This window comes from Lottia gigantea (genome assembly GCF_000327385.1).
Source record: "Lottia gigantea unplaced genomic scaffold LOTGIsca_50, whole genome shotgun sequence".
Lineage (NCBI taxonomy): Eukaryota > Metazoa > Mollusca > Gastropoda > Lottiidae > Lottia > Lottia gigantea.
This window is the reverse complement of record NW_008709716.1, coordinates 769,992-787,442: the sequence shown is the minus strand read 5'-3', so window position 1 is coordinate 787,442 and position 17,451 is coordinate 769,992. Positions and strand designations below refer to the sequence as shown.

General features: G+C 32.3%; 2 protein-coding genes across 2 annotated transcripts; one reads left to right on the top strand and one right to left on the bottom strand.

Moving 5' to 3' along the window:
- Window positions 1-2,330: 2,330 nt before the first annotated feature.
- On the top strand, window positions 2,331-11,542 carry LOTGIDRAFT_234397 (hypothetical protein; the record flags this gene model as incomplete). Its single annotated transcript, XM_009062233.1, has 21 exons — window positions 2,331-2,355; window positions 3,229-3,264; window positions 3,786-3,866; window positions 4,122-4,172; window positions 5,662-5,724; window positions 5,921-5,968; window positions 6,234-6,314; window positions 6,631-6,696; window positions 6,884-6,988; window positions 7,918-7,998; window positions 8,480-8,542; window positions 8,756-8,842; window positions 9,137-9,211; window positions 9,373-9,465; window positions 9,669-9,737; window positions 9,918-9,995; window positions 10,164-10,244; window positions 10,533-10,580; window positions 10,767-10,886; window positions 11,164-11,191; window positions 11,403-11,542. The coding sequence occupies exons 2-21, from the start codon at window positions 3,238-3,240 to the stop codon at window positions 11,540-11,542; spliced, it is 1,485 nt and encodes a 494-aa protein (XP_009060481.1). The 5' UTR covers window positions 2,331-2,355; window positions 3,229-3,237.
- A 2,110-nt stretch (window positions 11,543-13,652) lies between these two features.
- Window positions 13,653-17,172, bottom strand: LOTGIDRAFT_165224 (hypothetical protein; the record flags this gene model as incomplete). Its single annotated transcript, XM_009062232.1, has 4 exons — window positions 13,653-14,588; window positions 15,235-15,344; window positions 16,636-16,725; window positions 17,100-17,172. 4 exons carry the CDS (start codon window positions 17,170-17,172, stop codon window positions 13,653-13,655), a joined length of 1,209 nt encoding a protein of 402 aa, XP_009060480.1.
- Window positions 17,173-17,451: the final 279 nt, after the last annotated feature.

Here is a 17,451-nt window from a genome sequence, read left to right as displayed (position 1 = left end):
TCCATGTTGCATGGTACGGACGGACTACCTTTAGTTTTGAAAGCCAAGCATGTGGTGAAAGTTGTCAACCATTTTATGTTCATGAATGTGTACTAAATTGTTTTTAAAAAGAAGCCAAGTCTATGGTTAATTGTATGAATATTTCGTTCAAAGTTGCATATTTGATTATATTATTATAGGGCCTACCACTCAAAGAAGTCAGACGATACAACGCAGCTATTGTTTGGCACATTTTAAAGATGGGTTCCCTTATTTTTATACGCGTATATTGCCGTCACCCATGTCCGTCCGTCCGTCCGTCGGTCGGTCCGTCCACAATTGCTCGTAAACACTCTACAAGACACAATTCCTGACGGATTTTGACAAAACTTGGTATGAGTGTTCGTAATCACCCAAGGATGAACCCTATTGAAAATCAAAATAATCGAAAAATATTTAGTATGAGTTATTGCCCTTGTTCTTGAAAACGCGTTCAATTTTTAGCTCGTAAACACTCTAGAAGGCACAATTCTTGACGGATTTTGACGAAACTTGGCATGAGTGTTTGTTATCACCGAAGGATAAACCCTATTGAAAATCAGAAAAATAAAAAAAATAATTATTAAGAGTTATTGCCCTTGCTATTGGAAACGCGTTCAATTTTTAGCTCGTAATCACTCTAGAAGGCACAATTGTTGACAGATTTTGATGAAACTTGATGTGAATGTTCGTTATCACCCAAGGATGAACCCTTTTGAAAATCAGAAGAATTGAAAATATTTAGTATGAGTTATTGCCCTTGTTCTGGAAAACGCTTTCAAATTTAGCTCTTAAACACTAAAAGGCATGATTCTTACTGGATTTTGACAAAACTTGGTTTCATTATTCAGTCCCGCGCTGAAGATTGAATATCTGCCTTCTAGAGTTTTCACGAGCTAAAAATTGATCAATATTATTCAGTACCGTATCTCCCTAAAGAGTTCAAAAGAAGTGTATGACTGAAGGTTGAATATTTCATACTGGTGATTGTTACTGTACTGCTAAATATTTTTATTCAAAATCAAAGCTGCCAGTGGGCGTATATTACCTTGCCTGGCAAGCTATCTTCATTTACAAAAACGAAAATGCTTATACTTTTATGGATAGAAATTAGAGGTATTCAAATGACTTGGAAAACTACCAGTTTGTCTCACATAATTAGTTAAAGTAGATGAGAATTACCAGCAAAATCCCGATCAGGAAAGGTCAGAAAGTCTTTTTCTTTTATCCAGACTGTACATAAGTGGATTTTTGTGATTGGTTAAAACTCCTTATTACATACAATAGGAACATAATGATATGATATGATAATTCATTAGAAACATCAATTAATCAAATAGTTTGCTTATAATTTGACAATAAAAAACAAGGAAACCCATCTTTAAAGTTTTTTTTTGTGTTCTAAAGACAAAAAACAAGTGTCGTATTTGTACGGGATCAATAATGAGAGTTTCTCGTATAAAACCTTATACTAGACTAACCTCATCAAACAAAAAGGCTAGAAATACAGAAAGCTGCTGATGGACCACTCGAAACGGTGACTCCAATTGGACTTAACATCCAACATGACAAACAAATTATTCTATTTGTTGCCACTATTAATCATACAGCTGTCAAAACTTCATCTATTGTCAAACAGTATTACAGTGACTTACAAAACAGATTTTCCAATGTAGGCCCCTCTATAGGCCTACACGAAACGTCTTGTAATTGTCTATAATATAAGCTCCTGCTGGTACGGTTTTTATATCCAAAACTAAATAGGTTTACTAACTCTGCCAACTCCACCCTTCATATCAATCAGATCTCTTGATTTGCGACCTTGTAAGTGCTTTACATAGGAGTTTTTAGGAACTTCTTCACTCTTAATACTAGACTATTTATTATTACTGGAAGAAATATTTTTTTTCATAACAATATCCATGTGCATGGACATCTGTCAAAATATCATTTATCTAACTTGATCACTTGGTAACCGGTAGCCTGATTTGGTCACGGTTTGAAATTGGCCATTTGCAATTTGTTGCAATAAAGAAAATCAAGCATGGTCAATTAATTGATCGCATTATTAATACATGGCGATATATGGCAGTAGTGGATATGCCTTAAAGGATTTATCCATGCCACAAATAGTTCACATTCCCGGGGTTGCTTCATTGATTATAGGCCTATTTTGATGTATAGGCCTACTACAGGACGGAGGACTATTGCTATTTTCGGACTATCCTTTAATGCAGTGGTTACGTTAGGTAGCTGGAAGAACGAATATAAAACATTTAGGTTACGAATTAGTTCATAGCTTCATCTAGATCGGCATATGTTTACATTATTGAATAGGTAAAAAAAAAAACTTAATTTACAGAATAAGTTATCATTTCTTCATCTTGATTTTCTACATAGATAGATAAAGTATGTTCAATCTATGGTTGCTTAATGAGCCATGGGCGTATACACGATATATAATTCGTTTGTATTTTGCACAAAAGATCTCTTGCGTTGCTTTTTTACCGGCATGTCTTTAAACAGCCAAACAATGGAAAATGGTAGCCTACAAACTAACCATCCAACATAACCCTTGATTTGCAAAGGAACAAGTGAGAAAACATTCCTTGGATCTCCCAATGCCATATTGTTTTGTAATTTTTTTTAATTGTTCTAAAAAATAAAATGATATTTACCATATTATTTAGCACAATTTACTGGTTTATTGTTATTGGTAGGCCTACTGTAATGACTAATGCCATGGTAGTAAAGATATAATTTTTTAGAAATTAGTGCTGGGCATCGCCAATCATGCTGCGATACATACATTACTGCAATACAGTAACATTTTATCTTCATAGTTTCAATAACATTAATTTAAAACTTTATAACTGTGACATTTGGTAATATAAAGTTAGTTGATAGAAGTGGTTAGCACCCACTGTCTAATAAATAGTTTCTAACAATTTCAGTGAAAAGATAGTTATTCCATAATCCAACTTATAAATATCCCCACTTTTGTATGGAATAACAGGTATCGTGAAGTATCGATACAAGACCTCAAGATACAATATGCGTTTCGTGGCATGTTGTATCGCAAAACATCAATTTACCGATATATTTACCAGTACTAGAATCTAAACTGGTTGTAGAAAAAAGTTATTTAAAAGCTCTAGGCTTACTATTGGTGTGATACAATATACTGATAGTGATATATATATTTTTCAGGTTAATGAAATGAACATGACAGAAGAATTAACTGAGGTAAAAGTTAGTTAATATTATATTGTATCTTTCACAATATTTGATAATGAATTATGTCATAGTTTTAAGAAATAGAATTATAACATTCACTTTGGACTATGTCTACTGCTTTAATATTTTCTTGCTTCAAAGCCATGAAAATTTGCAAGTTGTATCATTCAGTGAACCTTGATATATTTTTCCTGATTGGGATATCAGATTTAGAATAAACCTGGAAACTTTGCATTGATAAAAATATGAAGTTGGTATGTTTAAGCTTTCATCTAGACACACTTCCAAAACATTTTATTTTAGTATACGGCAACTTTTGGCCAAAAACTTTCCCCTGTACATGTATGCATTTTTATATTTCTATAAATGCAATGCAATTTAAAGACTTTTAGTATTGGCATTGGTTTTAAACTGATATTCAGATTTTTAAGAATAAAACTATTCTGTAAAATTTAATTTACTGGTCAATGAACAAGAGGCTTGTATTAGTATTATCAAATCCCTAAACAGTTTTTGAAATAATTGAATAGAATGTGGAAGAAGTTAAGGAAGTAGAAGTAAAAAGAGGAAGAGGTCGCCCTAAGATTCCAGATGAATTGAAGAAGACAAAAGTAAGTACTTCGAACCTGTAAGATTAATCAAAATAATATAGTTGTGGCAATTTGCTTTTTAAGCTATAAAAGCTCATTGTTAGCTAGTCATGGTATTTTTCTGAATTAAACCGGATGTCTCGTTTTGCTGCAATGCAATTCAATAAAAACATATCAAAGCAGTACAGATTTTCATTACTCCTAGGTCTAGGGTGTTATTAATATTTTCATGTGCAGTTTTTTTTTACTGTATGAAATATTCTATTTATTTTGTAGCCGAAAGCACATAGTGGTTTGTCTAGAGGAAGGCCTAGAATTCATCCCTTAGTAAGTTTAAACATATCTATTCTCGATAACACATATAATTAGCTAGACATACATATATCAGTTACCTATACAGAAATATAGTAGACAAATATAAGCTTGAGAGAAATATATAACTTGATTTGAGAGAAATATATAACTTTGCTTGGCTTGAGAGAAATATATAACTTGGCTTGAGAGAAATATATAACTTGGTTGAGAGAAATATATAACTTGGCTTGAGAGAAATATATAACTTGGCTTGAGAGAAATATATCACTTGGCTTGAGAGAAATATATAACTTGGCTTGAGAGAAATATATCACTTGGCTTGAGAGAAATATATAACTTGGCTTCAGAGAAATATATCACTTGTCTTGAGAGAAATATATCAATTGGCTTGAGAGAAATATATCACTTGGCTTGAGAGAAATATATAACTTGGCTTGAGAGAAATATATAACTTGGTTTGAGAGAAATATATAACTTGATTTGAGAGAAATATATATCTTGATTTGAGAGAAATATATATCTTGATTTGAGAGAAATATATATCTTGGTTTGAGAGAAATATATATCTTGATTTGAGAGAAATATATAACTTGGCTTGAGAGAAATATATAACTTGGTTTGAGAGAAATATATAACTTGGTTTGAGAGAAATATATATCTTGATTTGAGAGAAATATATATCTTGATTTGAGAGAAATATATAACTTGGTTTGAGAGAAATATATAACTTGATTTGAGAGAAATATGTAACTTGGCTTGAGAGAAATATATAACTTGGCTTGAGAGAAATATATAACTTGGCTTGAGAGAAATATATAACTTGGTTTGAGAGAAATATATAACTTGGTTTGAGAGAAATATGTATCTTGATTTGAGAGAAATATATATCTTGATTTGAGAGAAATATATAACTTGGCTTGAGAGAAATATATAACTTGGCTTGAGAGAAATATATAACTTGGCTTCAGAGAAATATATCACTTGACTTGAGAGAAATATATCACTTGGCTTGAGAGAAATATATCACTTGGCTTGTCTGATATTTTTCTGTATTGTAATCTAACAATTTTTCTGCTGCATTCCTGCTCTAGTGATGTTGATTTTAAACCAATCTAAGCATGACTTGTAGGTCCATATCTCAATTACAAGGATGAATTATTGTGGGAAAGCAAACAATGAAATAGAACAATATGACAGCCTCTTTGGATCTCTCTATCCCATATTGTGTCCTTTTCAAAGATGTCCAATTTATTTTAAAACTGGAGTCAAGAACACTGAAAACATTGAAATTTCAATTGCTTATTCAAGTTATTCCCTTGCATTACTTAATTATATTTATTTAGTTTATTAAGGTTATCAGTACTATAATGAAGCTGAAATTTTCATTCATGTAAATATAATCAGTAAAATTTGATCTACCACCAAAAGTAGGAAAGAGGTAGTTCTTTGATTGAGGACATAAATCAGAACTGTTTATCCGTTATTTTGTTTTTTATATCAGAAATCAAGATTTACAAAAAATACGAAAAAATCTAAAGTACCAGTATTAGAAATAAATATTGCGGTAAGCTTGATTTATTAATATCTAAACATTAAGATTTATTCCAAATGTTAGGATGATATATAACTATGTACAGTGGACTAAGAGTTCAAAGTTGAAGCATGCATACTGAAAAGGTACTTGTGGCTTTTATGGATACTTTTTTTTATAGACCCTTTACCTTTTCCCCTTTGTTATACTATATTCTTTGGTATTTCAGGATAAAGCACAAATATCACTTATTAAAGACTTTACAAATAATGACTTGGTATGTAAATTCTATAGAATACATATGATTATATTGAAAACGTTGACAGAGTTTCACCTCTTGATATACTGAAAATTTGTGTCCAATAAAGTAGAGAGTTTATGTCAGAGACAGAATTTTATAAAATTTAGTTTGTAGGTTAATATTCATGAAACTTCGGACAAGTTTGAATTTTGGTATGATTCTACAAAAATTGATAAGAGTAGGTTTATCTGTAATGACAACTGTTAGTTTTTGATTTTTCTTTTATTTTGTATAATTGTAGCTTGATACTCTACCTGTGAAGTTTGTAACCATACCCAATAATGTTAGAGGACGTCCAGTAAAAAATACCATTTCACAACAAGTAAGAATTTCTTTACATAGGTATTTGTTATATTATATATCAAATTTATGAATGCTAAATGTGGTGACTCTGTTTGACATTAATATTTAATTATTAGAATTAGAATTATGTATAGATTCACACATTTTGACACAGAGAACCATGTGTTCATAGTCAAATATCAGGAGTGGATCTACGGTTTTATTAAATTGTAGCAGAACTGTTTCTTATATTTCTATCCATATAGATGAAACTAAGTCCTATGATTGACATAAGTGAATTCCATGGCAAAATAAGTATATTTTAGAATTTTATCCATAACATTTCTTTTACTCAGATAGAATTGATGGTTATAAAGCCAACTAATGGTAAATATGGTAGTCGTTCTTACCATGTTAATCATGTAAGTATACCTAACTGCAACAGATATAGTAACTATCATTATAAATGCACATCAATGAAATATGTAGAGTCCAGATTTAGAAGTCAGTTATATCTGAAACTTATAAATTCCATTTCACTATGTCAAAAAACCACTAGGAATTCTGTTTACCACCACAATGCAATACATTGATATCTTTATTCTACAGAATGATTCAGATGATGAAAGTTTTAATCAAACCCCATCTACCAGTAAAGCTGAAAGTCAGTCATCAACAAGTAAAGGTAGAGGTAGACCTAGAAAAAATTTAAAAGTAAGAGACCTTGTGTATAATTTTGAATTGAACTGAATACCTCTTTCTAGAAGGCTTAATAAACAGAGGCCCCATGTGCTACAGACTGTGCATGTTTAGGATTCCTCGACAGTTGGAAATCAAAAAAGAGCAGGCTAATGCCGCTGTCCTGGCAAAATTTACCTCATTGCACCCTGCAAGGCGTTTCCTGTCTTCATTAGCCCACGTGGTGCAAAAAGTAAAAAAAAAGTAGGGCATAAAACTCCATTTCATTTCATTTTATGATAAATACTTGTATCAGGAATTTAGATTACATTTAAGTGCACCCAAAACAACCACTTCAATGTCCTGGACGTTTGAACTTCAAGCAAAATGATTAGTCAACTAGGGAATTTACCGTTTCTGGAAGAAAAAAATTCGTAATTTTCAGGTTTTCAGGTAATTCTAAAGGCTAATGGTAAATAATGCTGTATTGACATTTAAAAGAATCAAACTTTGAAGATTTAAATATATCAACTATAGAACTTGATTGATCTGGAATTATTTAACCTCCAAGGAGGTCTAATTTAGTGAACATGCAACTCTAGCCTTCTCAGGAGCTCTAGCATCAGGGGGCCTAGACAATCCTAAAACCCCCCAAATTAATGTTATCTAAAGCCCTGAAAGCTGTACAATACGGACAGTTTTCTTTACCACTGAAATACTATTTGATACCATATTCTGCAGCAGAAAATCTCCCAATAATTGACTCCACTAAAAATTCAATGTATAAGTTTGTGTTGTATAAAAATTACATTTTCAATTAGACGAAATGTTGTTGTATTTATCATCAACTTCCCAATGATTTTCATTGAAATGATACAGACTGCTTCTTTAAAATTAGCTAATATTAGGTCTACTTTTTTCATTTTTATGATTTATTATTGATTATTATTTATTGGCAATCGTAGGTTAGAACAAGTGATAATTCAGAAATTTATAATACACCATCAACAAGTAAGGGACGTGGGCGCCCTAGAAAACCACTGAAGGTAAGTGCTGTTCATGAATATAAAAACAATAATAGTAAAATATTTACTGTTCAATGTTAATGATGAAGGTCTAGCTGTCATAGTTATAGATGTTGTGAAAGTTTTTGTATAGTTTGATGCATAGATTTTAGTGACCCAAATGAACATGCATTCTAAATCCATTTCCTTTAACTCAAATCCCTTAATTACATGATTAGAAAGAAACTATGTTAAGATGTCATAAAATTAGATTTGATTATGATGTGTGAAAACCATATTAAACCCTGTCTCATGTATCTGAGCCTACACTAGTTGAAAAAACTGTCAAAAATGTTAAGGGTCAACAAATTTTGGACAAGAATGGCACTGTACTTTTAGGTACATACATGTCTTATTCTTGGAATACAAAAAGTTGAAAGTTAGTAGTGATGTAGTTTATGTTCATCTATTGTTATATGATTGAAAAATTGAAAATAGAAATTGGGTTTGTTTTTATTTGCAGAGATCAGTACCAACACCTATAAGAGGTATCAGTAGAACACCTCAAATATCTTATACTGAATATGTAAGTTGTAGTCTTTTAATACTAAAGTGTACTTGATTTTGAATTTCTTAGTACCCATAATAAGGTATAACTGTCTTGAAAATTGAGATTCAGCCATCGTTGACTTGCTTCCACCTGACTCTAACTTTCATTGAAAGTGTAATTGATGTTTATAATAAAATGAAATGGAAACGTTAGAGGACTTTAATGATTATAATGATCTTTATTTTACAGAATGAGTCTGATTATTCCGATGATGAAGGTTATAATTATACCCCATCTACTAGTAAAGGTAGAGGTAGACCTAGAAAATATCCCAGGGTTAGTAACTAACTTTGTTTGTGACATCTCAGAATTTCAGTAGTCTTTATGACCAGAAGTGATATGAAAGTCTCGCTCAATTATTGCTAAAGCTTTAAACTGTTGCCCTAGCCAGTAATGGTTGTATATACCATAGGGTAACGCTACAGGATCACAATTTATTGATTAAATCTTGAAATAACCCTCAAAAGAAAAGACCAGTATATCTTTTGCTACAAGTCGATTGTAATCATATTGCTGAAGTAAGCAAAGCTAGTTGGTTGAGCTTGACCTGTATTATTATTTTCTCTGTAGATAGACATAGATGGTGACTCAGAAATTATTATAAGAACACCATCATCACCAGGGAGAGGTCGACCACGAACTAAAGTAATTATAACTCCTGTATTGTATATATCAATATAATATAATATAATAATACTTTTAATTTTCATAGTGGACATATCTAGAAACATTTTGTGTAAATATTCAAAATGATTGATATTACAGTTATTTAAAATATTGATAATGAATGAACCATTGATTTTCAGGTAGAAATAGAAGATATTGCAGACGACAGTAATTCAGTATCTTCATCTGAGAGTAAGAGTAAAGGACGTGGACGACCTAGAAAACATACTAAGGTTTGTTAATTTGTTTCTGCAGGTAACCTTCTATTCCAAACTTTATAGTTTTATATAAACTTTAACTTAACTACAGTAACACCACTTGAAAAAAACTGAATTCAAACTGAATAATGTGGAAGTGGTCTTTATGATATCTTAATACAGTAACTGCTTCCTTTGCAAACTATATGGTTTTATCCAAACTTAAATTTTTTTTGTAGAAAACTATATCAACATCATCATCACCAAGTAAAGGGAGAGGAAGACCCAGGAAACATCCTATGACAGCTGTAAGTTTTGAATTGTTTTGGCTAAAGATATTGTCTTTATAATTTCACACATTAATTCAGTCTAACATATTGGGAGATATGACTAGAGAATACATGCCGTAGTTATGGCAAGATATCCTATTTATCTGTTGATGTAGGCCAAGATGTACTCTAAAATTGTATCAAAACATATTTTTTCAGGTATCAGATATTGAATCTGACATTAATGATTCACCATCAACTAGTAAAGGTCGAGGACGACCAAGAAAATACCCAAAAGTAAGTAACTTATCCCTTCCTTCCCATTTCATGCATTCAAATTGAAATCGTGTTTGAGATTGTTGATTTTAAGTGATTGATCACAGTAATATCATACAAGACACAGTTTCTTGCTTTGCTACCTTTCCTTTCATCTATTAGAGATTGTGATGTTTTTTGTTGTTATAGATAGATACACCTATAGAAGATAAACCAAAGAAAGTCAGAGGGAGACCAAGAAAATCTCTACCATCTGAAGCTACAGAAACAGTAAGTAATTCAACAGATTCTCTAATACCTGATCTAATTTTAAAACCATTACTACTACTAACTGGTCAGAGCTGATTTGGAACACCAGGAAAAATCTAGATCTGTATTTTCATGATATTTAGGTTGATTCTTAATCCTTTATGTACTTTGTTCCAATCTCACCTGAAAATCAAAAACAAATACTCAAAATGTCAACAGTTCTTTGATTGTATATGTCTTGTTTTTTATGGATGTTCGTTTGCTTTTTGCTATCAAATTTAATATTTTTATGACGTATTATATCTCTAGATGATACTGACAGTTGGAGATGATGAGGCAACTATAGAACATATTTTAGTAAGTTGTATTTGACCTAAATTGTTCAAAATAGATTATTATGTCAATGACGATATGATAGATATCTGATGATGATAGTTTTGAAACTATCTTATAAAATACTTAAGGATTTTCTTTTATTAGATTTACAGACATTCTTGCTTATATTTGTAATGCTTTAACTTTACATAATATTCATCATTTTAGACTGATAATCACGTAGGTTCATCAAAACAAAAACTTGGCAGAGGTCGGCCAAAAAAAGAAGCTAAAGTTATATTAGAAACATCAAATAATGGAGAAGGTAATACAGAGTTTGAATGTCAAGTAAGTGTCCCAGACTTGAAATGAATAATTTCTTGGGGCCTTCTGGAATGTGACAATTTTAAAAATATTACAGTAAACATATATATATATATATAATGCTGGTAATGTTTCTACAAGCAGGGAAGAATAGATGATAATTGAAACTTTAAAAGGAATGTTATTTTTCATTCTTTCATTGCAATTATCATGCACATCAAGTTTTGTATTTGTATGACATACATATTTAATTCAATTCAATTGATATTTGTATTATATATGTATATTTTATTCATTTTAGATCAATAGTAGTGAAATCTATTCTAAAGGTATATTCTATTACTATACTTTTTAAAAATCGCTGTTAATGTTAAACCTAGTATCTAATAGCTGCAGCTTTATAATTTTGTTGTGTATAATTACTAAGATGAAACCTCCATCCTAAATAACAAATCTGAACATTCTCTGTGGATCAGACCTTTAATCATACTACATTAGAGACTAAACTAAATAATATATGTATTGATCTGTATTTTGTAGACAGTGGTGTTCAAGAAGAAAATGTATTATTATTAGATGACAGTAATAACTGTGAAGAAATAGAATACAGTATAAGTGAACAAACAGCAATACCATTAGAAGATGTTACATCTGAACCTGTGTCTGAGATCATATCATGAACAAGTATTCTAAATACTCAACATGAAATAGAAAAACTTCCACGCATCTAATTCTTTACAAAATTTATACAATCAGATTAAAGATGAAATTGAGGATTTGCCAAGTAAAGTTTATAATTTTTCATCAGTTGTGGATTGAGTTTGGTTCTGCATATGTAAATAAACATTTGTTCATAAAGAATCAACAAGCCCAACCTGTTGAAAGATATAAAAGTAGACTTGGGAAAGTTACAATTGTTGATTGCTGATTGGTTGATGATAGGGCTATAATTTGATTGACCTATTAGCATTATATCGTTTTATATTATTTTAATCATGTGTTAAACACAATCACCAACATTAACAACTATTAGTGAACACTGAGGTAAAGGCTTGAACTTTTCAAAGAATTTGAATAAAGTGGCAGTGTTAAGAACAAATAATTCCAATTCCAGGTATTTCCTTAGTGATGTAACTTGACACTAGTCTTACATTGTAACTCCAACCATCATCATATGACAGCTAAAAGCTTACTGTAAATATATTCTTTAAGTTTACTTACAAATGGCATTTACACCTATATAGATAGACGTGCTTAGAAGCTTTAACTTGCTCAGGTTAGTATGAGTTTGGACAGATTTTCTGGTTTATACTGGACTTATATCGGGACACCTATAGCTTGTAATTGCGCCTATTTATCTCTGTAACCTGTGGTTCTTGCAATTTCAGAATATTTGACATATTAATTGGCTTTATTAGTATTTGTAATACTGACATCATAATCTGGTCAACTTTCTTCTGAATATGAATATTGAATGATGCAAATTCCCCAAAACATATACATTGGCAAGATAATCTTCGTTCTTCAAAAATATCATAGTTCAAAAAATATGTCGAAACCAAAAGATCAGATGAACTTTACATCTATGGGGTTTTGAAACAACAAATGATATAATTAGTTGATATGACCTCTGCAACCTCTGCTGTAAGAGTTTACAAACTCTTACAGAGTTAATCAAATGTTTTCAGTAACCAACGGCCCGTCACCAGGAATGAATTGGTGCTGGGGCTCAGATTTTGAACTCTGAACATTTGAAAAGGCCCAGAGAACTCATTTCTGACTATTTTGAGTTACTAAAAACGTATCAAAATCTATATCTTTTTGATTTTGTACAAAGACACTTTAAATGTATCAATCTCTGCTGAACTGAAGAAGGTTTTGCTGGGGCTTAATTCTCACCTTCTGGGGCCCAGCCCTCACGCACCCCACCCTAACGATGAAGCTGATTGAGAATGCAATTTAACACTGGGAAATGTGATGTTTTTCTCCACATAGAGAGAACTTATTTTAGAATTTTTCATCAGTGAATGACTTTTCTCTATAAGATTTGACCAGCACAGTTTTGCAAATGTTACACAATTTTGTTGATATAAAATTTTTTTTGATTATATTTCTGTTCTTTCAAATTCTGTGTTTGCTTATGTTACTTTGTCGGGTATTTTATCTTTTGTAAATAATATTGAGCTAGTTAGGGTTAATTGGTATTGTTTTTGTGTTGTTGCTTGTTATTTTCAATTAAATAATGAATATGACATCTGTAATTTAAAGGTATGTAAGTTCTAATCCGATATTGCTACAGTAGTATGTTTATTTTCATTAAAACATCATTTATATTAATTGTTTTTTTTTTAAGATCACTGATCAGTTGGGTAATGTGTCCAGTCCAAATATCGTGAAAACAAATATGGAACAACAATCACTGGTGAAAGTTTTATGCAACTTGATCCAGTGATCGTTGTTCCATAAAGCAGTGTCTATGAGTCTCATCTGGTTGTCCTGTATCAATGATGGCCAAACACAGACTAGGCTTAACTCTAAAATTCAAGTAATTTTGCTCGTCTGTATCTGCAAAATAATCCCCAATACAATGTACATAAGTGTTTGACTCAAGTTTCAGTTACATTGATTAACATTAATTTCTTGTATGTTGATGCGTTGGTGAAAGATAACTACTGTTTTCAGCAGAGGTAATGTTGTTATCCTCGTCATCTGAATCAGATTCTTTATGGATATTGTTGTACACCTATATCTCTTCGTTGTTGTGGTTTTCTCTCGGAACTACTATGAAATTTACGTCTTCCTTTCCACGATTTCTTTCTGAACACTACTACCAGTACTATCCTCTTCGTTTGAGTTAGATGATGATGGAGAGTTTGTTTTAACCTTCCCATAGTTAGATAATGGACCGCCTTGTATCTGTGGACTATCTATTCTTGATGACTTATTTAATCTTGTACTTAACAAAATAGATACATCCTTTGTTGATAACTTGGGAACTTCATTCTGCATCTTAGACTCACTTTTACCGTTGCCTAAGGATTGTAGATTGTCTTTATCTTCCAGCGTCTCAGATGGTGTATTTTCTGTGATATCATTATTTAAATCCTCATCTTCAACATCTCCATTTGACTGAGTAGGTTCTGTCTGTCTAGTTATCATCTTGTTGTCATCAGCTGCCATCTCTGTTGAAATACTTTCATCCGACTCCAGGCTGGCGTGGTTTTGTTGGGTTTCTTCGTTATTCAAGTCATCTGATAATTTTTTTATCTGATTAACATTGCTTGTATCGGTCATAGATACATTTATAACTGGTATCCCTGTTGACAACCGTCTGTCTGTGTTTTGTACAGACAAGGCATTGTGTTCTTCTTCCATAGTTCTATGCGTCGCTGTAGAAGCTTGATTCAATGCACTTGAGTCTGCCACAGGTATACCCTCTGGTTCTGTGCTGCTTTGAAAACTTCTACGTGGAATTAACCTCATCGTTTTAGGATCGACGACATATTTGGAAACGTAACCGTCGTTAACAGCATCTGGGTGTCGGCATACAATAACGGGAATTGTTGAATGTGATACAAGGTAGTTGCATACTGATCCCACACCCTGTCGATTAAGTCCGCATCCTTTAGAACCAATAATGATCATGTTCACCTCTTCTGATGCTGCTGTGTTTAAAATAACTTCACTAGGAGATGTGTGACACGATGTGAGTACTTTACCAACCAACTGAAAATGAAAAGTAAAGACTGACTATTCTTTAACTCGATGGGATGGAGTCATCTGAAATTGTCTACAATGTACTCACATGCCAACCCCCACCATGCGAACGCGTGTTTGGTGAACAAAGCAGTTCAGTTAAATTTACGTTCCTATTGTTGTTAACTGACGAGTGTTAATTGAATATTAAATGGGTAATTAAGCCAAAACCAAATGAAATGAAATGTCTTGCGTTCTACATTTTGCACTATGTGGGCTAATGAAGACGGGCAAAGCCATGCAGGGTGCAATGAGGGAAATTTAGCCAGGACAGCGGCATTAGCCTGCTCTTTTTCGATTTCCAACTGTCGAGGGATTTTTAACGTGCACAGCCTGTAGCACATGGGGCCTCGGTTTATTGTCCCATCCGAACAACTAGACGCTTTTTTCCATGTCAGTCCCTCTTACCTGCATCACTGACAGGGGGAAACCTGGTTGAAAAATCCGAAGGTATTATCTCGACCTATGCCGGGATTGAATCCAGGACCTTTCAGGTTAGCGAGCAAGAGTCTACCATACTGAGCCACCGCGGCTCCCTAAGCCAAACCCAAATCCAACTACCGTGTAGATAGTAAACTGCTCAGAAGACGAAGAATCAAAGTTTAAAAATGTTTACCATTGCACTTCGAAGTTTCTTCTGATATTTGGAAACTTTTTCTGCTAAAATTTTATTCTCTTCTTCAATAAAGACTTCAATAGCTGTTTCGTCGCCATTTATTATCGCTTCTGTAAAAAATAATACATTGAGTTTCACAATGAAAAGTAATTTCCCTTTAATTTGGCTCTAATTGCTCTTTCGGTGTGCCTGGTAGTTCAATCGTTAAACATGTTACTATAGCGTACATATCCACGGGTTTATATAAGTCATCCTGTTGAAACACTGGGTTGTATAGCCGGGGATTTGTTTACTTTGGGATCCCTTATTCGACCCTAGGATACATTCGGATCGGATTCTAGTGGTGTGAGGCTGAGCGGGAAAGAACGTTATGTCGTTTGGATGGGACAATAAACCATTGTGAACTAAATCCATGACTGTCTAAGTCAACAAATTTGGTTTATATTATCATGGATGGAACTGACAAGAGCCTACTAGTACCATCAAAGGTCAAAAAGGTTACTAGATTAATTTTATATATATACGCCTTCAGGTGTTAGTAATTATCGATGCCAACGATATGACGTGTTTACTATACGGTTACTATAACACCTGAATACAATATCAATAATGTACAAATGGTAGAATAGATTGTTTATCTTAAAACGCAGTATAGGGAAACTGAACCTTGCACATCAAGAGAAAATATCGGTTTGTGCATAATTCATGTCATGTAAAGTTAGTAAATGGTTGTGCTACACTATTTCTCATATATTTTCCTCTTTGTAGTCCATACAATATCAATTAAAAACATTTCCTTCATAAGATACTGTTGCGTTTGAACGTAAATATAAAATCACATGGGGTTAAGGAATAGCTCTGCAAATCAGTATAGTAATAATCAATCATGTAAAAGTGGAAGAGAATCAAAAAGTTTGACATCGCAATGCATGAAGAATCAAAATTACGACTGTTTAATGTTTTACTACCATCTTCAAATGTAAACGATGTAACAGAACCACACACTTTCATACATAGGCCTAACGATTCATTGAAAGTAACGTAAAAAGGTTTTGGAAACTTTTTATATGTATCGAGGACACGGTTAGCATTGATTTGCACCAGGTCAATTTTCATTTCAGACAAAAACTGCTCTAATGATAATTTAAGAGCTTTTTTGATAGTGTCGTCATAAAACGCTTAGTTTTATGCGAACCACAGACGCCAGACTGAAAATTGGAATGGCTCAAATAGATGCTATCATAAAAAGTTTACAAAACCTCTTTAACAGTCTCTTTAAATGAATGGCTGAAATCAATGGAATTTTTGTATCAACTCTCCTAGCTTCCGGTTGGTTTACTGGTTTGCCAACGTACCATTATGTTCTAATAGACAGCTAAATGAGAAATTTGTATGAATTACCTGGAGCAATAGTAGCCAATTTAACACCAATCTCAGTACAACTGACAATAATAACATTATTTCCTGGTCTATGAAGATTGTTACAATACCCTGGGAAATCAGAAAACAAAGAATTCAAGTTGACATCAGAATTAGTCTGTCTATATCACTGCAGTAAGTTTTAATGTGACGTGTATTTAATATGTATTTAATTTCAAAGTTTCAGTTTTCTTTTGTTAGCATTTTGCCTCGACACTGTCGATAAACCTCGGCCCAATACGATTCGAGCCATTAATAACATATTTTATGATTTAATGTTACTTCTTCTCTTCTTACGAATTCAATAACTATATTCCTATGCAGATTAAGTGAAAATGACGAGAAATCCATTAGGCCTTAATGGTTTCTTATAGCAATTTTTCGAACCAAAACTAAATCTGCAATCTATAAATGTTAAATATAATATGAACAAAAAAATTACTTACAATCGAAAGCCCATTCCGAATCCCTCTCTCCATCCGACGCTATTAAAATCTTCTGTTTCATTTGAAACGCCATATCATATCATTATTGTCAATAGACGTACAAATTAAGATATTATTTTACTCTAAGAATGTCAGAAATTTAATTTGAAAACTTGACTAACTTGATTTGAATAATTAATGAACCTCTAGCCTATAGACTTATAAGGATTGACAAACTTGATTTTCAGTGTTTCAGGTGTTCAAGATACAGGTCAACAAAAATCTTGTTCATCCAGAATGAATCAAATATTCATTCATCTATGTATTTATGAGTGTATTTATGCTTGAATATCCAACTGTGGACACCTATTCA